This window comes from Hypanus sabinus, chromosome 8 (assembly GCF_030144855.1).
Source record: "Hypanus sabinus isolate sHypSab1 chromosome 8, sHypSab1.hap1, whole genome shotgun sequence".
In the NCBI taxonomy this organism is placed as follows: Eukaryota; Metazoa; Chordata; class Chondrichthyes; order Myliobatiformes; family Dasyatidae; genus Hypanus; species Hypanus sabinus.
Genome location: NC_082713.1, coordinates 143,798,246 through 143,821,684, shown reverse-complemented (window position 1 = coordinate 143,821,684; position 23,439 = coordinate 143,798,246). Strand labels below are relative to the sequence as shown.

General features: G+C 41.1%; 1 protein-coding gene across 6 annotated transcripts in view; it reads right to left on the bottom strand.

The window, feature by feature from the left end:
• Nucleotides 1-1,221: 1,221 nt before the first annotated feature.
• ttc38 (tetratricopeptide repeat domain 38) overlaps nt 1,222-23,439 on the bottom strand; it is a 64,800-nt gene continuing 42,582 nt past the window's right edge. For 5 of the 6 annotated variants that reach the window (XM_059978084.1, XM_059978079.1, XM_059978080.1 and 2 more), the window contains exons 6-14: nt 21,630-21,705; nt 16,259-16,378; nt 15,629-15,688; nt 14,998-15,036; nt 12,091-12,172; nt 9,198-9,363; nt 7,878-8,037; nt 7,609-7,682; nt 1,222-3,295 (exon numbers count right to left, since the gene is read on the bottom strand). In XM_059978084.1, coding sequence (XP_059834067.1) covers nt 3,202-3,295; nt 7,609-7,682; nt 7,878-8,037; nt 9,198-9,363; nt 12,091-12,172; nt 14,998-15,036; nt 15,629-15,688; nt 16,259-16,378; nt 21,630-21,705 — 871 coding nt within the window. In that variant the 3' untranslated portion in view covers nt 1,222-3,201. Of the gene's footprint in view, nt 3,296-7,608; nt 7,683-7,877; nt 8,038-9,121; nt 9,364-12,090; nt 12,173-14,997; nt 15,037-15,628; nt 15,689-16,258; nt 16,379-21,629; nt 21,706-23,439 lie in introns of those variants that run through there. The other variant, XR_009513679.1, reaches the window with a different exon arrangement.

Sequence of the window (23,439 nt, the reverse complement as noted above, 5' to 3'; positions counted from 1 at the left end):
AAGATCACCCACTGGCTACACTTTCCTGACATTTTCATCAGCAGGAGACCTACAGAGGCAATTATATAGATTCACCAGCATTTTCCTGTACAACTGGACAGTTGACCTCAGAATGAAACCCTGGACAGGAGCTGGGTCTGGTGCTTTATCAGCTGGGGTGAGGGGGGGGGGGGGTTAGTGATAAGTGGTTGGATTGATGGAGGTAAATAGACTTAATAGTTTTGTATTTTCTTACATGACTCCTGATAATCTTGATACAATCAGCTTTTATTTAGTGCATGCAGGGGTGGGTCAAGGAAGCAAGAGTGTTGCTGATTTGTACAGTCTCCATTGTGGGAAGGAGTTCCTTATTTTACTCTCTTCCCCAACCAGTTAGCTGCACCATCTTGTCCTTTAAGTGAAAGGGAAATATCATGTATATTTGAAGAATGTACCAATCATAGTTTATTAGTTGACAATGTTTGAAGTTTGTAGTTAAGCTGTAGCATACAAATGCCATGTACAAGGTTTGATTAATATGGCCCATATCCTGACAGCAGAGATTACAAGAAGATGAATGATTGGTATGCATTGGCTTGAGCATGTTATTTGAAAAGAAATCACATGGGGCATGGATGTCAAAAATAAGAAATGTACTAATTGTTTAACTTTAATCATAATTGCAAAGTTTGCATTTCTTTAGTCCCTGCAATCTTTCTGGTGAAAATGTTCTCACTGCGGAGATAGAGGGGAATTTGGAGGTATTGTGACCACAGACGTTGGAGGAACAGTAACCATGTTGGATTACAGACAGCACAGAAGCAGCCCTTTGGCCCAAAGAGTCTACATGAGCATTTATGCTCCATTAAGCCAACTCTTAACTTTTCTCACCTAACTATCAGTGTAAACCCTCTACTCCCTTCTCATTCAAAAGTGAAAATCTACAGCCATTGGAAGTCTGAAATAAAACAGACTGGAAACATTCAACACGTTAGTCAGCAGCTGAGTGCAAAAACTGGGTAGATGTTTCATTACATTGCACAGATCATTTTGAATACTACTCAGTAACCTTCCTTCCTTAGAGATGAATGGAAGTATCTTGTAATGGCAGGTTAGATTTGAACATCAGAAGCCCCATTTACAACACAGATTCGTTAACCACCGTGATCCAATCAAGAAGGTTTCTACATGATACAACCTGCCCAATAAATGATAACTTAATGAGAAATGTTTTGCATAGAATTACTTTATTTTTAAAAAGTGCATTTTCAGTTATTGTATCTACACAAATTACACTGTCAAATCCTAAATTTTAAGTATATCTTTCTCTATTAAATTGAATGCAAAAGTGAATTGAGTATGAATCTGGAACCTTTGGGGCAACAAGTAAAAGATATGTTTGTATTAGTAATTGTGGATTAGGCATGATAAAGTTTCTAAAATCCTATGAAAAATGGGTTTAGAAGAACAAGTAAAATGAAAATAAGGTACAAAGTACTACAAGACCATTTTCTGGAGCAGGGGTTCCAATCTGGGGTCCTTGGACCCCTTGCTTTATGGTATTGGTCCACAGTATAAAAAAAGGTTGGGGACCCCTGTTCAAGAGGATTTTCCAAAACAATGCAAGAGCACTCTGCAATCTCAATGATTCTACCAATACATGAAACAAATTACAGGAAGCTAACACTCAACATCTCAAGCAGATAGCAAAAGTAAGCACAGACTCAGAACAAAATTTACAATGAATGGGGTACCAAGAAATAATTTACTAACAAATAAAAATTTAAAATTTGAGCTGGTGTTCAGTCTGGTTGAAAAGAGTGTCTTTGTAATTGTATGGAAGAGGGAAGCTACTGGATTGGAATAAGATTGAATTTCACTGATGCACTTCCCCCTTGGTGCCTCTAGAAACCCCTAGACAGCTCCAGTTTAATTTGAATTCATACTCTGAATGAAAATGATTGGAAAATTTGATCTAGGAAACACATCTCTGAGAGGAAATGACAATCTGAAGTGAGAATGGAAAACGCTACTTCATCAGTTGGTGCATACTTGAACACTCCAAAGGGATGTTGCTGATATTGAGTACTAATTCTCAGTCTGCATTTGTAGTCTTTAAAAGCAAAATCCACTGAATGCAGCAAATAGATGTCTATTTCTTTGCCAACTTCCTTTTTCATTTACAATATTCACAGCTTAGGAGATGGTGAAGGGAAGTGAAATGTATGCTTTGTGCCTCTGTTATAAGATCTATGATCAGAACTGGAAATGTTGGAGTTTTTTTTTGTATGATTCTTGAGGAATCAATGCTACTACAGGACACCTGACAGATGAAAACAAGCAAACCAAATGTTTTCTTCAGTACCCTGTCCATGTGCACTCCTAGGATCCTCTGTTCTGGATCAGTCTCCAGGTTCTTAACTTTAGTGTGCAAGTCCTGTCTTAATTTAATTTCCCAAACTTCAACAGCTCAAGGTATGTCAATCTGCCATTCCTTGGCCCATTTGCCCAGTTTATCTAGATCTTTAGATAACCTTCACTGTCCACTACACCATCAGTTTTGATGTCATCCCAAAATTCACTAGCTATGTTAACAACATTGAAATCCAAATCATAAATATAAATGTTAAACAGCAGTGGAACTAGCATTGAACCCTGTGGCACACCACTGTTCAAAGGCCTCCAATCTGAGTAACACTCCTCCACTACCACCTTCTGTATCTTTTTACTTAGTGAATCTTGTATCAAATTGACTATTTACCATGGAACCCATGTGATCTAGCCCTCCAGACTAGCCTACCATGTTGGAACTTGTCAAAGGCCTTATTAAAGCCCAGCTAGACAATGTTTACTGCCCTATTCAGTTACTACACTCTGATTTGGTCCCGTAGAATTCCCTACCCCTGTAGTAAGAACATTTAAGATTAGTCTCTCACTCTTCATCCCAAAGTATTAACCAGAGTTTTCTTCCCCAACCCCACTTTCCCAATCCATGCATCTTCATCCACTTACTCCTTCCTTTCCCAATATTCTTTTCTCTTTCCAGCTCCCCATTAACAACATTCCTGTATTCCCCCTTATCCCTTCACAGTCTTCCTTTCGCTTCCCTATACCGCCATTCCCTTCTCCCATCTTCTGCATAATAATAATCAATAATTGCTAACAGATTTCAATTATGCAAAACGAATCTATCCTATTTTATGTTGCTGCACATATCCTGATTTACTCTACACTGTGCAACGCTGTAGCTTTGCGAATAAGTCTTTCGGTCATTTGAGAGTTTGGTCTCAGGGCATCTCGCTCCATCAGCAAGCACCTGTTGTTAGAAGGAAAATTGAAATGTTAACACTAAAGCAGTTAGAAAGTCCAGTGACAATCACAATAATACAATTTCTATGCATCTACAATATCGATGTAAGATCTTTGAAATTACCAAATGGAATCATAAATGTATTAACATGTTTTTTTTCCTGAAAAGTATCATCTCCAAAATAGTAAAAGTGTTTTCTAAACAATAAACGCTACTTATTTTCTTTAGGATAATTTCAGGGCATAGGGGTTTCATCTGCATTTTCTGAAAATTAGATAACTTTAAGGATAGACACAATTTCTATAATTTGGACTTTTAATATTATTATTCCTTGACAGCCACTAAATGCAAATCCTAACAGTCTGCTTGTGTGTATGAATTAACAGATCCTGAAAAAAACTGTTTCAGTTGGAAAAGTAATTTGTTCTAAGTGCAAGATTGGCAAGCTGGAGTGGAATACAAAAGGTCAGTGGTTGCAATTAATAATAGCTTGGAGCTCAGCCCCTAAGAGTATGCAAACACAAGTATCATCTGCAGACTGTGTATTGTAGCTGCAGGCTAATCTTAACATTAAGCTCTTCACACCCAGATGCTTTGTTGGAGACAATAAGAAATACTACAGTAAGAAAGATTGAGAAAATGTTGGGGAAATGATGCAACTTTGATCTACAGTACTCTTTGGTGAGAATGGTTCTCCTGTAGACTCATTGGTTTGCAAAGAGATAACTAAAAGAGAGATGTATTTCTGTGCCTTTGATCAAATGAAAGGGATAGATCTTACAATCAAAAGGGTTATGACAGAGGTCTTCTACCAACCAACCTATTCTGCACCATATTACCTTGTAACATATGAAAAACGTGACTCACTGCCCATATCAAGAGTCATCTCTAGGTAAAGGCACAAGATAATGATAAAATTCTCCCATGCCTTCCTGGGTTCCACTCAGTGATTGCCTCTGCTGAAGGATAGTCATTTCACCAGCAAGGCCAATATTACCATGACAATTGCTTCTTCTCTGTATTGATTTCTATTCTTCAGTTAACTGAACATACACCATACTGCTTCCCAGAACACTCAGAGAAATGTAGGGAGGTCATGATTATGAATGCTGTTTCGTAGCTGATGGAAGATGGGGCCAGGTTTCAGCAGAAGGCTGCTCCACAGTCGCTCTTAACTGACACAGCCAAAAATGTTTATGAGAGCAAAACGGCTATGAATAGCAGTTAATCCTGTTCCCTGTATTTCAGAGGTATGAACAACGAGAACATTATTCTGTGATATAGGAAGCAATATTCTGGCAACTGTGATGAGGTGATTATGGAAGAGCATGATGAGCAATCTTTCTGGAGCAGACAGCACGGTGGCCCATCTATAGTTACCTCAATCATTCTTCAAAGAGTCATTTAGCATTCCTCATCTGCTCAGGTATGGGAGATGAGTGTGTGAATGCACTGAATGACTGAAATTCCTCTCCATCTAGTTTTAGAATATCAGCAGGAATACCATCTGATTGTAAAGGTGCATTTATCACTCAGTGTTACAACTTTAATGGAATTAGGCAAACTAATAACCTAAAGAGACTAACGTACAGATATTAAAATGTCACAGATTTAAAGTGGCCAAGTGGATAAGGCATTGGACTAGTGATCTGAAGGTCATGAATTCGAACCCCAACTGAGGCAGCGTGTTATGTCCTTGAGCAAGGCACTTAACCACACATTGCCAGCTAAAAATGAGTACCAGCAAAAACCCTGCAATAGACTGGTGTTTCATTGGGGGGGGGGGGGGGGGGTCACTTCACGCCACGGAAACCAGCATTAGCATCGACCTGATGAGCCTATAAGGCCTGGGACAGACTTTAACTTTGCTTTTTTTAAAAACTGATTTAAAATCCTTACAGGTGGAGGTTCGGCTCTCCTTTGCTCTGTTGCTGCACGATTCTAGGTTCATTCAATAGCCATCTAGTATACACTGAATACGCTAAGACTTTGTTTCCAATTCACCAGATAAAATGCTTTGGGTTAATATTGTTGCTAGTGCAGGCACTGCAGATATAAGGAGTACCTTATCATATCATATCACAGAACATATGTAAACATAAAAATATAGCAGATGTCATAATAAACTTGCTTGATGTGAAATAATAATTGTTCATTCTAATTAGCTGCATTGCAGCCCACCTTGATAATTGATTGGTAATTTCATCCTTTCCTCCCACCTGTTGGGAAACGTATGAATGCATTTTGGTAAAAGGAACAATAGTGCGGACTATTATCTAAATGAGGAGAAGGTTCAAACATCAGAGATGCCAAGGGACTTAGGAGTCCTCATGCAAGGCTCCCAGAAAGTTAATTTACAGGTCGATTCTGTGGTAAAGAAGGCAAATGCAATGTTGGCATTTATTTCAAAGGGAATTGTTGCAAGTGACCGACTGAGGAGAGCCCAAGTGCAGGTCACCGCCATGTCGACTGAGTTAGGGATGCTGGCATAGACGCAAACGTAGAACAGCCAACCGGAGCAATCTTGACAAGGAGACGGGATTTACAGGGACTATCCAGAAACTAGAGCGGAACTTAGAACTAATGGTTCTAATTGGACAAAGGAACAAAGTATCACACGAGAATAAACCAACAAACTGGCAACCTGCGATAGATATTTATTTCCCCGTCTCTGATGAAAACCAGGTGTATGGTAATTGGGTAAACTAGCAGTAAATAGAGATCAAATGACTGAAATTGGAGCATAATCAGGGAGAAAGAAATGTTAAAGGGGAACGGCCAACCGGTCCCATGACAGGAATAGAATATAAAAGCAAGGAGATAACGCTGAGGCTCTATAAGACATCAGTCAGGCTGTGCTTAGAGTATTGTCAATGGTTTTGGGCCCCATATCTCAGAAAGGATGCATTATAATTGGACAGAGTCCAGAGAAGGTTCACGAGGATGATTCTGGGAATGAAAAGGTTAACATACGAGGAGTGTTTGTCAGCTTTGGGCCTGTACTCACTGGAAATTAGAAGAATGTGGGAGGGATCTCATTGAAACCTACCAAATGTTGAAAGGACTAGATAGAGTTGATGTGGAGAGGTTGCTTCCTCTGGTGGGGGTACCCAGAACTAGAGGGCACAGCCTCAAAATTGAGAGGCAACCTTTAGAACAGAGGTAAGGAGGAATATTTTTAGCTAGAAAGCAGTGAATCTGTGGAATGCTCTGCCACAGACTGCGGTGAAGATCAAGTCTATGGGTATATTTAAAGCAAAAGTTGATGTTTCCTGATTGGTCAGGGCATCAAAGGATATGGCAAGAAGGCAGGTGTATGGGGTTGAGTAGCATTCAGGATCAGCAGAGCAGACTGAATGGGCTGAATAGCCTAATTTTGCTCCCATGTCTTCTGGTCTTGGCTAGGCATAGCTCAAACACCATTTGTAAATTTGTCAATGACACAACTATTGTTGGCAGAACTCCAGATGGTGACGAGGTGTACAGAAGCAAGACAGATCAGCTGGTTGAGTGGTGTCGCAACAACAACTTTGAACTCGATGTCAGTAAGAGCGATGAATTGATTGTGGACTTCAGAATGGGGAAAATCAAGGGAATACACACCAGTCTTCATTGATGGAGGAGCAGTGGAAAGGGTGAGTGGTTTCAAGTGCCTGGACGTCAACATCGCTGGAGATCTAACCTGGGCCCAATATATTGATGCAATTACAAAAAAGGCATGACAGCAGCTATACTTCATAAGGAGTTTGAAGAGGCTTGGTATTTCACCAATGAAACTCACTATTTCTACAAATATAACATGGAGAGCATTCTAACTGGTTGCAACACCATCTAGTATGGAGGGGCCACTGCGCAGGATCAGAAATAGCTGCAGAAAATTGTAAATTCAACTAGATCCATCATGGGCACTAACCTCCCCAGCATCGAGGACACCCTCAAAAGACAATAGCTCAAAAAGGCAGCAAATATCAGTAACGACTCCTATCACACAGGACATGCCCTCTTCTCATTGCTACCATCAAGGAGGTACAGGAGCCTGAAGACACACACTCAATGTTGAGGAAGAGGTTCTTCCCCTCTGCCATCAGATTTCTGAATGGACAATCAGCCCATGAACACGACCTCACTATTTGTTCCTCTCTTTTTGCACCACTTGTTTAATTTAAATTTAATTTCTTCCTCCCCGAAGACATTTATTTATTTATTGCAATTTATCATTTTTTACTATTATGTAGTAACTATACTGCTGCCACAAAACAATGAGATATGCCAGTGATATTAAACCTGATTCTGAAAATATAATGTATGGTGGCACATACCGAGCTAGCTTCTTGTGAAATTTGTCGTCTGATTTTAAACCAGCATTGATCAGCAGCAGATTAAAGAGATCTCTCTGTAAGAAAGAAGATAATTTTAAAGGAATGGCTCCAGAACAGGTTTTATATTACCAAGAGTTGGAACATAATGCCCTATTCACATAGACACGTTGGTCTTATATGAGAAGAGTAATCTTGAGCATGCCCAGTGACATATTGATCTGGCATTATCACCAGAGTTGGATTTCATTGTGTCAATTATCCTGAAGTACCTGTGCATTACTACCACCAATCTTCTGGATTTGGTAACGAACTGGGTTTAACAGATCTACAGTGCGACTGTAATTTCCGTTTGAAAATTCCATTATTGCTTGACAGAGAGGAAGTCCCAAATCTTGACAAAGCTGGTACTGACAGTTTTCACCAGGACTTCTGAAAATTAAAAATAAAACTATCAGTTTTCTACTTCTAAACTTTGTTTCTAAAATTACTGCCTCATGCCGGAGATGGCAATTGAAATTAATTTCCTTTTTAATATTAAGTTATGCTTTTTCAGAAATAGATGTAAGCAGATCTTTAATCTTTGTAAGAACTTTATTTATGTTTTGTGACCTGGACATCTCTGCTCATCACTGTTGCCCATTACTTATTCCCCTGGGGAAGTTGGTAATGCCCCACTTTATTCAACTACAGCAGCACAGTTTTCTGTTGAAGATAATCCACCTGGGTTGTTGGGCAGAGAGTTACAGAGTTCGCACCTCGTGAGCTTTACATTAGACAGACTGTCGGCATCAGAGAGGAACCTGATGATGTTCCCGAACACCAGCTGCCTTTGGCACTGAGGTCACAGGTTTGGGAAGTTCTAAGTTTTTAGATACGTGACTTTAGTGCATCTTGTAGATGTTACACATGGCAGTACATTGTTGACAGAGGGAATGAATGCTTGCGGTGGCATCTGTGAAGTTGGACCGTTTATCCTGGATGGTTTGAAACTTCGTTAGTGTTGGTGGCTACAGCTGCACAATCATCCTGTCACGTTCCTGACTTGTACCTTGCAGATGGCTGAGAGGTTTTGAGGTGAATCACTAAGATGCCACAGCTCTGACTGGTTTTGGTGATCATGGTATTAGTATAGGAAGTCCTACACAATTGTCAGAGATGATCACTGAGTGACAGTTGGGTGCTGCCATTCTATAATGTTACTACCAAATGAAACCACCAAAACCATTCTAGTTCCTGAGCATTCCAATGTAAGCAATCCGTGTTATGGTACTCAATTCTATCCCAGGAATGGCAACATCCTTGTGCAGTTCCTCCGCTAAGTCTCAGGAAGATACAATAAGGACATCCAAAAAAAATATTTTTAAAAATAAGTTAAACTCACATTTTTTAGACTGCAATAGCTCCTGAGGGTAGAACATAGCTATAATGTTATTTTTAAATTGTTTTCTATATTTCCCCTTTCTTTCTTTTAATATGCCTGTGTATATTACTGTAGACAAGTTTGTCATCTTGCCTTCCAGTAGACAAATAGGCAAATGTTCTCTTAATCCATTAGATGCTCAAAGAACCAAACCCTTCAGAGTGTTTACTGGGAGAGTTCTTGCAATGATGAGATGAGTTGAGCTGCTGTCTCAGTGTCTTCAGCTCCAAGAAGGGACAAGAGTATATGGGCATCATTGAAGATGAGAATGTGATCCTTGCTGTGATTCTTGGTAACTTTGACAAGCTCTTTCCAACGATGGCCAACAGAAATACCTGTGGAAGAGCGCAGAGTCAATAAAATAAATAACTAGACTGGTTCCTTGACTCTCAGGAAGTGCTTAATTATGTGACCGTTAGTACTTGTTGTATGTGGACAATGGAAAGAACAAATATAGTGTTGTCCACTTCCTGTAGTCAGCAACTCTAACCATCTGCTCTCGCATCAAATTTTCCTAAAATGTTTAAATATCTCCTAATTTCAAATTTGACCCTCTGCCGCTATTTACATTTCTTTTCCTGACTGATTGCAAGTTTCTCCTGGACTTCACACTCATCACTCCAGGCTCCTTAGGATAAATTGACCGTTTCCTGGTTGTCAGGTAGCGAGAAATAATCAGTGCTAGGGCAATGTACATTAATGACTTGGATGAAAGAATGTAAAGTAACATTCCATGTTACAGGTTGTGCTAGTGAAGAGTGGCGGGGGGGGAGGGCAAATACATCAGCAAATTAGTATTATAATGCACAAACATTATGTTTTAAGAAACAAAGCGATAACCTTAAGACCAATTATTTTATGAATGGCAAGAGACTGGAAAAGAGGATGGTGCAATGAGACCTTGATATCCTTGTACATCAGTTACTGAAGGAAGTGTTCCATCACAGAAAGTAATTAAGAAGGTGAATGATGTGCTGGCTACCACTGAAATAGGCTCCGAATGCAAGAGCAAGGATGTCTTATTACACCCGCACAAGGCCTTTGAGAGACATCATCTGGAGTTGTCTGTGCAATTTTGATTACATCGTCTGAGGAAGAATAAAGGGAGCTCAAAGCAGGTTTTCTAGAATGAAGCCAGGGATGGGACATTCAGGCCTAACTTAAGGAAATCTCATTGAAACATGCAAGATTCTCAGAGGAAATGCCGAAGTGGCTGCTAAGAGGTAGTTTCATCTATGAAGAGACTAGATCGAGTCTTCCTGGTTAAAGAACTAACAAGCAGAAAATGCTGGTGATGTTCTGCAGGTCCAACAGGACTTGCAGCGGTTGTAGAGAGAATAACAGCGCACCACCGAGAGTGTTCTGAGCTGCTGCGTAACCACCTGGTACAGGAACTGCAAGGCAGATCAAGTCAAGTTCAGCACCACGGTAGGCCAGCAGTTAATGCAACGCTATGACAGTTCAGGGCGTTCTGGAATTTGAGCTCAATTCCGGCATCACTCCGTAAGGACCCTGTGGAATGTGTGGGTTTCCCCTGCACTCCAGTTTCCTCCCACAGTCCAAAGACCTACTGGGTAGGTCAATTGGTCATTGTAAATTGTCCAGTGATTAGGTTAGGTATAACATACTGCAAGGTTTCACTGCTAATGTAATGGCTTCTCTGTAGCAGCAACATTTGGGTTATGACTAGAGATAACAGGATTTGGAATGTGGGGGCTACCCAATGGGAGAAACGTTGTTCTTTCTTGTGAGTCTGGAAGAGAGATTTTCACAGTCTTTTGCCAGGGTGAGATGAGGAGAGAAGACACAAATGGAGAGAGTTGGTGGAACGGCGGACGGAATGGACGTGGAGCGAGGGTCCGAAGGTCAGCAACAATCAGAGGTCAATGATGGCCGACCAGCTTATCAGTGAGCTCCAACGTTTTTTTAATTCTTTTTTTTGTTTTCTTTACTAAGCATATAGTCAAGGTAAGAATTATAAAGCTCAATCATTTAATCGCATATTGTGTACTGTTTGTTATTTCGGGGTACTGATTTGTAACGGGACACATCGCACAGCATCCACCCAAATGAGATTTCTTAAGATTTGCCAGGCTAGGGGCCATCACCCCCTATATTAAGCCGCTAGCCGAAGCAAGAGTCACATAGGGTTAATCGGGGTTGTAGGGTTTCTGGGGCTGTATGACTCAAGGGGCTGGAAGGGCCTGCTCCGAGCTGTATCACTAAATAGAGAAATAAATCCCTACAAAGGGCTGTGAGGAGAGCTGAGGGGATCACCGAGGTCTCTCTTCCACCTAGCAGAGATATTCATCAGGAACACTGTGCGCGCAGTGCCCTTAGCATCGACAATTATCCCTCCCATCTGTCCAATGACCTCCTTGACCCTCCTCCCCACCCCATACCACCCTACCATCAGGCACGAGGTACTATAACATTAGGACAAGAACTGTTAAAGTGGGAAAGCATCTCTTCCCCCAGGCTGTGATTCCCCCTGCCACCACCCAGGTCTCATCATGCATGAAGCGCCAGTACCATCATACTGTTTTCCAGCATCTACCATCTTGGCTTTCAAGACAAGGGGTCAGCAATCTAGAATTGAAGTGAGATATCCCTGTCGGCAGGAAGTCGTAAAACTGTGGAATTCTTGAGGTCAGAAAAATGTGTTTGTTTCATCACTCAGTACACTCCATATTGAAATCACTCATTTCTCCATGCGTTCCGAGAATATGGGAATTGAATGGTACAACAGATTTGAGAGACTGCAGGATATACTCTTACACCCATGAAAGAAAAGTTTCATCTGCAATGGTCAAGGAAGAATAAGGAGATGTAGAGATTTAAAGAATAAAGATGAAAAGTGGGATTTCGATGACTGAAGTCACAGCCGTAAATAGTAAGCCAAATTGGAAACTGGGTGCATGCCATATACAGGGTAACAAAACAAATGGAATTAGATTAGGGGTGGTAGATAGCCCTGCAGATAAGGTTAGGATACTGAATGGACATACAGATTAGAACACACAAATACACTTTTTGTGTCGCTGACAAGAATAAGGACTTACCTTCCATTTGGAGGCGAAACAACATAGAGCATGCATCCACTATGTCCAGCATTGATCCAGATGTGAAACAGCTTTTGGAAATCTACATCAAAGCATCACAGAAAGTGAGCTACACAAAGAAAACCGAAGAAACATAACAGAAACTAAGGAAAGAAAACACAATCATGTGTGGGTATCAGTGACACCAATGGCAGCTGTGATTAAATCTCACCTACAGAAATCATTCTCCTGAACCTGATTAATGAAATGAGAAATCTTAGTGAATGTACTTAAGCAGCTATAATTTCATTAATTTTCATTCTTGGGATAAAATATACAAGGTTGAAGTACCTTACTACTAAATTAGTTTTCAAGAACTTGAATCCACCACTAACTTTTTAATCATCTTGCTGGAATCAAACAGAAATGCTGCAAATACCCAATAAAATGGATGGCATCAGTGGAGAGAAAAACAGGTTAAAGTTCAATCTGGTTGATGTCCTATTTTTGGGATTTGTCAGCTGATTCTCCCAATCAAATAAAAACCTGGGAAATTTAAAATGATTACCAGCAATGGCACTGTGGGATTCAAAATGCAAAATAATAGTTGCAACAATTGTCTCTGAAGAGGGTTCTTGAAATAAACAGCAACAAAGGGCAGTTCAGTAGTCCGTGTGCACTTTTTGTTCAGGGGTACTGGTCCTTTATCAATGAAAACAATAATGAATTAAATTTATCTGGCACTTACAGCCTTTTGTTATTTTTATAAAGCACCGAGAAGTTCCCTCCGTTTTTCTTGATCTTTGTATGTGCTTAATGCTGACGGCAGGTGCTTGAATCTGATGCAATAAAGCGAACTGCTGGAAGATTTCAGCAGGTCAAGCAGCAACCGTTGGGGGCAAAGAGGTGGTTACCTTTCGAGTCAAGACCCTAATTCAGGACTGAGAGTGAAAAGAGTAGATGGCCAGGATGGAAAAGTAAGTGAGAAGCGTGAGACAGGCAGATGAGGTATCGATCATTGAGGAACACTCTAGGGATCCTGGAGCAATGCGCTGGTTGACATCACATATGAAGAGCAATGGAATCTTTAAAGACCAATGGTCTGGACATCCAGTCATGCTTGGAGTTGCTTCTTCATTAGTTCTCTGCTTTCTGAAAAGTTCTTACTTCTAGAGGGGACCATGAGAGCATCCATTTCCTGGTCAATTGTATTACCCTCAAAATCTGAAAGGTTGCCCAAGTTGAAGGTCATTCCTGTGCTGATGGTGCAGTTGCCACACCAATGCATGGTCCAGGGAAGCTTTGCCCAGAAACTAACAATATTATTCCAAAGATTGACCATTATTGTTGACTCCCAAATCTGCCATGTTTTCATTGTGTAGCAGGATTCACAGCAGCGTAACCTAAACAAAGCCTCCAATAGAAGCTGTCTGGGGACCTGGCCCAAGCAGATTTATTTTAAATTAATGTGCTCTCTTTTGATCCACTATCAATGCCCCTTCATCCCTAGGTCTTTCAATGACAACCCACCCCTAATTTCTAATCTCTGGCGGGTTTTGAACACTACAGTATACCCCTAACTTAACCCCTGATCTCCAGTTCCACCCTGCCTTAAGGGCAAACCTCCAGGTACTCTGGCCAGTCCTCTCTTTACTTCCAAAGTCTGATTTCAGGACACTGAACATCCATCCCTCACCACAGTTCCCAATCTCTGAATGTTTCCTGCAGGCTTGTTATTTCTGCCTGCCTTTTCTCTGCTAAGGCACAGCCCCTCTATTTAGTCTGATAATCCTACTATCAACCTTCAAACTTCTGAACTCTGGACATTTCCTTTCATCTCCCTGACCCCGTCACTAATCATTGTTCTCGTTGTAGACCTTCTAACACCCCCGGATCACTTGTCCATTTCTCTACCGCTCGCAGCTTCTCCACTTGGCTTCACTGTATTGTTCATCCTGCATTGGTAACAGATGGCCAGCAGAGCCAAAACATTGGAGCTCAAGTACTACAAGACTTTGCAATCAAGGATTCATCCAAATGGCACAAATTAGCTCCTTAGTCCTTGCAAATTGTGCTGAAAAATATTTCTAAGTATTTCTAAGCCATACATTCTATACATTGCTAGATTACATGCATGCAAATATATCAGCATTAAGCACATACAAAGATCAAGAAAAACAGATGGAATTTCTCAGTACTTTACAAAACTAAGACTGAAAGTGCCAGATAAATTCAATTCATCATTGTTTACATTGATAAAGCAACAGTACCTCAAACAAAAAGTGACATGGACTACTGAAATATCTAACTCCAGAACATAATCCTGAGTGAAAATTGAAGTACAAAGATTAGAAAAGCTATATACCCTGTAAAATAAACCAGCTACAAATTAATACACTCATAAAATGCTGGAGGAACTCGACAGCACAAGCAGCATCAATGGAAAAGAGCAAACAGTCAACTTTTCGGGCTAAGACCCTTCTCCAGGATGGAGAAAGAAAGGGGAAGATGCAAGAATAAAAAGATGGGGGGAGGGGTAAGAGGTTAGCCGGAAGGTAAGTTGGTGAAGCCAGGTGGGTGGGAAAGGTCTAGGGCTGGAGAAGAAAGAATCTGATTGGAGAGCGGACAACAGGAGACTAAGAAGGAGAAAGGGATCCAGGGGTAAGTAATAGGCTGGTGAGAAGAGGTGAAAGGTCGGAGTGGTGAATGGGGGGGGGGAGGGGATTTGTTCACTGGAAGGAGAAATTAATATTTGTAGCATCAGGTTGGATGGTACCCAGATGGAAGATAAGGTGCTGCTCCTCCACCTTGAGGGTGGCCTCATCTTGATACAAGAGGAGGCCATGGATTGACACGTCAGAACAGGAACAGGACTGGGATTCAGAACTGAAAGTATTTCCACCAACTCTTTAATTAGTTTATACTCACATAGTCATCGTAGAACGTGAGAGCTGCTTCATATTCACCCTGCAGGAGAAGGACACCAATATGAAGTAAATTTTATTGAAGATTAAGGATATAAGCCTAACTGCAGTGTCTGTAAGAGCAAAAATAAGAAATAGAAGCGAAAAATGGCCATGTGACTACTTGGGTCTGCTCTGCCACTCAATAAAACCACAGCTGATTTCCAACCTCATCTCCATAAATATCAGCCTATGTTACGTGGAGCAGAATTTGAACACACCAGTTGCTAAACGGAAAGTATGAACGTGGCTGACCATGGTAGCTCCCCTCATTATGCTAGTGGGGAGACTGGCATTCCCCCCCCCAGCAACTAACAATCCCTCTCACCAGCTTATTAAAATGAAATACTGCAGATATCAAGCCTTCCACATATTGTACAGGTCAGACAAGAGGCAGAGCAGCTATAACCTCAGACTAAGCCTCAAGACCAGATCTACAACTTGACTTCAGAAAACATTTCACCAATGCAATATTTTTATTTCTTATACAATTTCCATGCTTGAAAATCAGCGAGTGGACTCCACCGTGAGATCATGATTAACAGGAGAAGCAAAAGTCCAGATCTTTCAACATTTGAGAGCATCATGACACAAACCTTTTCAATATGGTAGAGCGCCCAGTGCCAGTAATTATGGCAAGCAAGCATGTTAGAATCCTGTGAATAAATTAAAAAGGCAATAGCTGTTAATGTATTTCCATAAATTAAAGATATGTTCTGCCTTGTTTGTGCTATTTGTTATCTGATAGCAAGAGGGCCCACCTATTCTCATCTCTGAGAGGATTAATCTTGAACTAGCACTTAAACAAAATTGGTACTGCTTTATTCATCCTCAGGTTTGACTTTTATTAGTTATTGGATGAGAACAGGATGAAGATATCACAATAAAGTTTCACCAAACCGGCATGCTGGGGTCAGCTGCTTAGAGGCAACTATATTACTTGTATCCCTGCTATCAGCAACCTGGTTGCAAAGAAAAGCAGTAAGTTTCCTTTCCAATGTACATAATAGAAAGCATACTACATTAATACAATGTCAACAGCTTCTCCCTCAGCTCACTGACCCATGGGAAGACCAAACAAATAAACAAAAATAACCTTCCAAGAATAGCATTTGTCTAAAATCTTTCCATTCCATGGTGCTGATTTCACACTTCACTGCCCGAGTCACGTTTATGAGCCGGATCAGGATTCACTTACTTTTGCTCCAATTTCTGCTGCTGCCTACCTTCCAGTTTTCTTCTGTCTCCTCCATAAACTTTAATCCTCCATCCACATCCGCACGCATCTCATGCACATGTGCAAGGGAATGAACAGACCAGGCATCAGACGGGTTCAAAGCTAATCCCTTTGAAGGGGGAGAAAAAAAATAGAATAACAGTTCATACTGTAGATTTCCTTTCGTGTCATGTTCCCTAGCTGGGCAGAATTAAGATGGTGCCAACTGGCTGCCTCTCCGAGCTCATCTGCAAAAAAACAGCTTAATTCCTCTCTTTGATGTCTCTGTTTTCTTTCTTTTCAAGGTGGGTGGGGTTCTATTGAGGTCCTGATCTGCAAGTGGTGCTCAAACTACGTTTTTTTTAAAAAACGGCTGATGAGTTCCCGTTCCTGGAGCTCGTCGGCTGACTGTTCTCCGGCGTTCTCCAGGCGTGGGTTGGAAGATGACGCCCCTGGGGTGCGGCCCTGCAGATGACTGAGCTCGGGCTGGGTTTTGTTGGCTGAGGAGTCGCGGGAGGTGGAACCTCAGGGTTTCACAGCGGTGCATGTATGGGAAAGCGACGTGGCAGACTGTAATATCGTATTGGTGACTGTCAGCCTCCCCTTTCACTGTGAAAACGGGGGATGTCCCTCTCTCTGTTAGTGAGAGAGAGAGCCTGTGGTATGTCGAACTGTCGGGTAAACAATAGTTGCCGTTGACTGCAGATCCTGGGTGCTTTGCTGTTTCTTGGTGGGTGGCAGGTACTGACGCTTTTTGCTGGAACAGGCGGGTGGGGGGGAGGTTGCTACTTGTGCAAGGGAGGGGCGAGGGGGCTTTGGGGTTCTAATGTTTTTCTGTCCTTCATTATTTTGGGGTTCGGTTTCTCATGGATGTCTGTGAAGGTAAGTATTTCAGGTTGTGTACTGTGTACTTCCCGATAATAAACTGATCCATTAGAGGTGAAGGCCTCACCAACCCAGCAGTTACACTCACCACTGCTCTCAGTACCAGCAGAATCTGTTTAGCAAACTGAAGAACCTGTGCTTCATTTAAACATTAATGAAAATCTGTTAAGACGCCCATATCAATTCGGCAGATTTTGCTTCTATATCGTTAGTAGTTTGCCTGCTATGCACAGAAAGGGAAGAGAAGCATGATGACCTTTAACTCTGCAGGGTGTTATATAGAATAATATATAGAGCAATACATTGAGGTACCAACTAGACAAGGGGCAGTGTTGGATCTCCTGTGAGGGAATGAGATAGGTCAGGTGACGGAGGTATGTGTTGGGGAGCACTTCAGGTCCAGTTATCATTAGTTTCAATATAATTATGGAGAAGAATAAGACTGGACCCAGGGTCAAGACTTTTGATTGGAGAGAGGCTAACTTTGAGGAGATGCAAAAGAATTTAGGAGTGGATTGGGACAAATTGTTTTATGGGAAGGATGTAATACAGAAATAGTCATTAAAGGTGAAATTTTGAGGGTACAGAAGCTTTATGTTCCTATTAGGTTGAAAGGAAAGGTTAAAAGTTTGAGAACGCCATGGTTTTCAAGGGATATTGGAAACTTGGTTCAGAAAAAGAGAGAAATCTACAATAAATATAGGCAGTAGGGAGTAAATGAGGTGCTCGAGGAATATAAAGAATGTAAAAAGAATCTTAAGAAAGAAATTAGAAAAGCTAAAAGATACGAGGTTGCTTTGGCAAGTAAGGTGAAAATAAATCCAAAGGGTTTCTACAGTTATATTAATAGCAAAAGAATAGTGAGAGATAAAATTGGTCCCTTAGCGAATCAGAGTGGACAGCAATGTGTGGAGCCAAAAGAGATGGGAGAGATTTTGAACAATTTCTTTTCTTCGGTATTCACCAAGGAGAAGGATATTGAATTGTGCAAGGCAAGGGAAACAAGAAGGGTAGTTATGATGATTAAAGAAGAGGAAGTACTGGAGCTTTTAAAGAATATAAAAGTGATTAAGTCTCTGGGTCCTGACAGAATATTCCCTAGGACCTTGAGGGAAGTTAGTGTAGAAATAGCAGGGGCTCTGACAGAAATATTTCAAATGTCATTAGAAATGGGGATGGTGCCAGAGGATTGGCGTATTGCTCATGTGGTTCCATTGTTTAAAAAGGGTTTAAGAGTAAACCTAGCAATTATAGGCCTGTAAGTTTGACGTCAGTGGTGGGTAAATTAATGGAAAGTATTCTCAGAGATGGTATATATAATTATCTGGATAGACAGGGTCTGATTAGGAGCAGTCAACATGGATTTGAGCATTGAAGATCATGTTTGACAAATCTTATTGAATTTTTTTTAAAAAGAGGTTACTAGGAAAGTTGACAAGGGTAAAGCAGTGGATGTTGTCTATATGGACTTCAGTAAGGCCTTTGACAAGGTTCCACATGGAAGGTTAGTTAGGAAGATTCAATCATTAGGTATTAATATTGAAGTACTAAAATGGATTCAACAGTGGCTGGATGGGAGATGCCACAGAGTAGTGGTGGGTAACTGTTTGTCAGGTTGGAGGCTGGTGACTAGTGGTGTGCCTCAGGGATCTGTTCTGGGTCCAATGTTGTTTGTCATATACATTAATGATCTGGATGATGGGGTGGTAAATTGGATTAGTAAGTATGCAGATGATACTAAGATAGATGGCGTTGTGGATAATGAAGTAGGTTTTCAAAGCTTGCAGAGAGATATAGGCCAGTTAGAAGAATGGGCTAGAAGATGGCAGATGGAGTTTAATGCTGATAAGTGTGAGGTGCTACATTTTGGTAGGAATAATCAAAATAGGACATACATGGTAAAATGGAAGGGCATTGAGGAATGCAGTAGAACAGAGTGATCTAGGAATCAGGTGCATAGTTCCCTGAAGGTGGAATTTCATGTAGATAGGGTGGTGAAGAAAGATTTTGGTATGCTGGCCTTTATAAATCAGAGCATTGAGTATAGGAGTTGGGATGTAATGTTAAAATTGTACAAGACATTGATGAGGCCAAATTTGGAGTATTATGTACAGTTCTGGTCACCAAATTATAGGAAAGATGTCAACAAGTTAGAGAGTACAGAGGAGATTTACTAGAATGGTACCTGGGTTTCAGCACCTAAGTACAGAGAAAGGCTGAACAAGTTAGGTCTTTATTCTTTGGAGTGTAGAAGGTTGAGAGGGGACTTGACAGAGGTATTTAAAATTATGAGGGGGATAGATAGAGATGACATGGATATGCTTTTTCCATTTAGAGTAGGGGAGATTCAAACAAGAGGACATGAGTTGAGACTTGGGGGACAAAAGTTTAGGGGTAACTTCTTTACTCAGAGAGTGGTAGCTGTGTGGAATGAGCTTCCAGTAGAAGCAGGTTCGATTTTGTCATTTAAAAAATGAGGGGGGAGGGGAGGGGAGGGGAGGGGAGGGGAGAGGAGGGTCTAATGTATACAACACAACAGGTATTTTTACACTTCTGTAAGCATGCTCTTGAATTTACATGCTTAGTCCCATTGAGAGGGATGGACTGCTACTTCCTCTGACAGCCAATCCAAACTACTCCTGAGACCATACTTAGGGAACACATTTTATGTTAAACTTGCATTGTCAGGTAAAGTTTTACTCCATTGAATTTTCAGTGAAAATTATGTGAGATATGCACATAATGATGCGAAGACCCATGTTTGTTAACTGCCTGGTTCCTGTTCAGATTGCTGTAAAAAAAAAATGTTAAACCAATAATAAACAGGTGAAAATCTGCAGATGCTGGAAATCCAAAACAACAAACACCAAATGCTGCAGAAACGCAGCAGGCCAGGCAGCAGAGTAAACAGTCAATGTTTCAGGCCAAGACCCTTCGTTAGCACTGGAAAGGAAGGGGAAAGTTACTGGAATAATTAAGTGGAGGGTGGGGAAAGAGGAGACAGGCTGGAAGGTGAAAGGTGAAGCCAGGCGGGAGGGAATGGTAGAGGAGTGGAGAAGAAAGAATCTGATAAGAGAGGTCAGTGGACCACAGGAGGAGGAGGACCCAGGGGGAGGTGATATGTATGTGAGAAGAGGTAAGAGGCTAGAGTAGGGAACAGAAGAAGAGGGGAAGGAGAGGGATTTTTTTTAAACCAGAAGGAGAAGTTGATAATTCATGCCAAAAGGTTGAGGATATAGAAGATCTGTGAATTTTGGAATACAAGCCCTCCACCCTGAGAGTGCCCTCACTGTGGCACAAGAGGAGGCCATGGCCAAACATGTCAGAATGGGAATGGGAGTCGGAATTAAAATGTTTGTCCAGCTCACCGGGAAGTTCTGTTTTTGGCGGATGGAGTGGTGGTGCTCAACGAACCGGTCTCCCAATTTATGATGGGTGTCACCAAGGTAGAAGAGGTGCTTCCAACTTAGCCTCCTCTACATCGGTTTTCCTGACGGGCGTCACCTCCACATTTTTGAGAATAAAGAGATCACGTTTCAGACCTAGACCGAATTACGGGTCCTGATGAAGGGTCTCAAACCAAAACATCAACTCTTTATTCCTTTCCATAGATGCTGCTGAACCTGCTGAGTTCCTCCAGCATTTTGTGTGTGTTACTCAGAATCAGGTTTATTCATAACAATTGTATAACAGTATTAAGAGTCAAAGCAAGGGAAAAATATTTACACAAATCCTCCACTAATCTCATTTTTATTTTCCTCACTTTCCCATCAACATCCCATCATATTCTATCAGTTGACTACATTTTGGTGGCAGTTTTACCAACCAACCTGAGTGCCTAGGGATGTGAGAGGGAACCAGATCAGCTAGAGGAACCCACACAATTACGGGGAGAACAGGTAAACTCTACAGGGATGACACTCATGGTCAGAATTGAACCCGGGTTTCAGGAGCTTTGAGCTGCCATGATAGCAGCTCTCGTCTTCACTCAGCCTTCAATACCTAGACCTGATCTTGGTGACACCCATCATAAATTGGGAGACCGCTTCGTTGAGCACTTCTACTCCATTTGCCAAAAACTTCCCGATGGGGTGGACAAACATTTTAATTCCGATTCCCATTCCTATTCTGACATGTTTGGCGATAGCCTCCTCGTATGCCACAGTGTGGGCACTCCCAGGGCGGAGGGCCACCATCTTCTATTCCAAAATTCACAAATTTTCTATATCCTCAACCTATTGGCATGAATATCAACTTAAGAACATCATTCTTAAAACATGCAATAAATACACTGCAGTGAAGGATATTCATGAATGCTTTTCACCACTGAAACTTTCAACCCCTATAAAGAGTGGGTCCAAAAGCAGACATTTCAGCTCACTGTGCAGCCTCTCTTTCATTTCACTACCTACCATAGCTGTCTCTCTCTGAGAGACGGGCATGATAAGAGCAACCGGGCATTTGTAGTACAATAAAGACATTTAATTATCACTTACCTCCTTGGCTGTTTTTTCTGCCAGATTGTAAAAGTTTGTCTCCACCAGCCCAAACGAGTACATTCCTTTCAAATAGCTACATTGAGAAACAACACAAAGCAATGTAAACTAATCCTGATTTTTAATAGTTTCATTAATAGCCTCTTTATTATATTGTAAATTGCTCAGTTATGTTCCTCAAACATTCCTTTTCCAGGTTTGCTGAAATCAGGTTAATGATAGCAATAAAACATAAAGAAAAATGAAAAAATGACTTGCTATTACTCATTTTTAAGTGTTGCAGAAGATGAAAATTTATCCCAATATTTTTTCAAACCATTAACAATGCTGAATTTAAATAATGCTGCTAATTACATATAAAACGTTACTACTTTTTCTGCCAATTTTGACCTTGCTCTCAACTCACATAGTACAACTGACTTTGTCTTTCTTAACTTTATGCCTCCACTTCAGTAGAGTGGTTTACAATAGATGTTTGAGGCCAGCATGCAGACTTCCACAGGTATCTTTACATTCTCCTACACTGCCTCTGTAAGCATTCCTTTCCATTCTCAATCTCCTGCTTCCAGTGACACAGAAGTCTCTGAAACATCTTCCTGACCCATGGCTTGCCCTCTGCCAAACTGGACACAGAGCCCATGAACTTCCCATATCTTTGTTCTCACCCTCCCTTCCTCTGGACCAGAGCAATGTTAGAGTTCTCTGGTCCTTATCTTCCACCCTTCCAACCACTAGATCCAACAGATTCTCCTTTGTGATTTCCCCAACTTCAATAAGATTCCACCACCAAAGACAATGCTCACCCTCTTCCCTTTCAGGTTCAAAGGGGCCATCCCCTTCATGATTCTATCCCCACCACTCAATTCTTGTCCATGACACTTCACCATGCAGTGCAAGAGATCTGCCTTTTTGCCTCTTTCCTCCATCCTTAGAAGGATGCAACCACTTTTTTTCTCCTAGTGGTCTTTACTACTTTGGAGAAGTTGCACTGAGACCTTGGAGGTCGTGTCTTTCATACAACTTTGTAATTACAGAATCGGGTGCCATAACTATACTTTTGTAACATCTTTGTGAAATAAAGCCTTTTTAAGATCAAAGAGTCGCAGAGTTATACAGCACGGAAACTGGTCCTTCGACCCGACTGATCTATGTTGGCCAATATTCTCATCCAATCCCATTTGCCTGCAGCTGGCCCCCATCCTTTGCTAACCATGTATCTGTCAAAGCACCTTTTAACTGGTGTTAATATACTCACATCAACCACTTCCTCTGGAGGCTCATTCTATATACCGACCACCCTCTGGGTGAAAAAACTGCCTCGCAGATTCCTATTAAATCTCTGACTTTAAATTTATGCCAACTAGTTCTTGTCTTATCAAGGCAAAAGAAAATCAGACCATGGAATGCTAGCTATAATGGCTGATGGTCTGTTTATAGAACCCCTCTAGCATGGTTAATAAGTTTTATCCCTGCCAGCTCCAGATTTATTCAATTACTTTATAAAAATTCCAAGTTCTGTTTCCCCAAAAATAATCATTCTTAAAACATACAGTAAATACATTGCAGTGAAAGATATTCACTGCATCAAGCAATTCAATGCTTTCCCTTAGAAGAGAATCTTAGAAGTATACACAGAAATGAGTACAAAGAGCTCACTTGTCAAAGCCGAGGATATATCCTCACCAGTAATGATTCAGTCTCAAACGTTGTAAAAGCACACTGCTTGCGAGGTTGTCACATGTGACCCAGCCCCTCAATGTCCAGTGGCACTAGGAGCCTAGACTGTAGTCCTTCCCTACAAGGCTTTTGC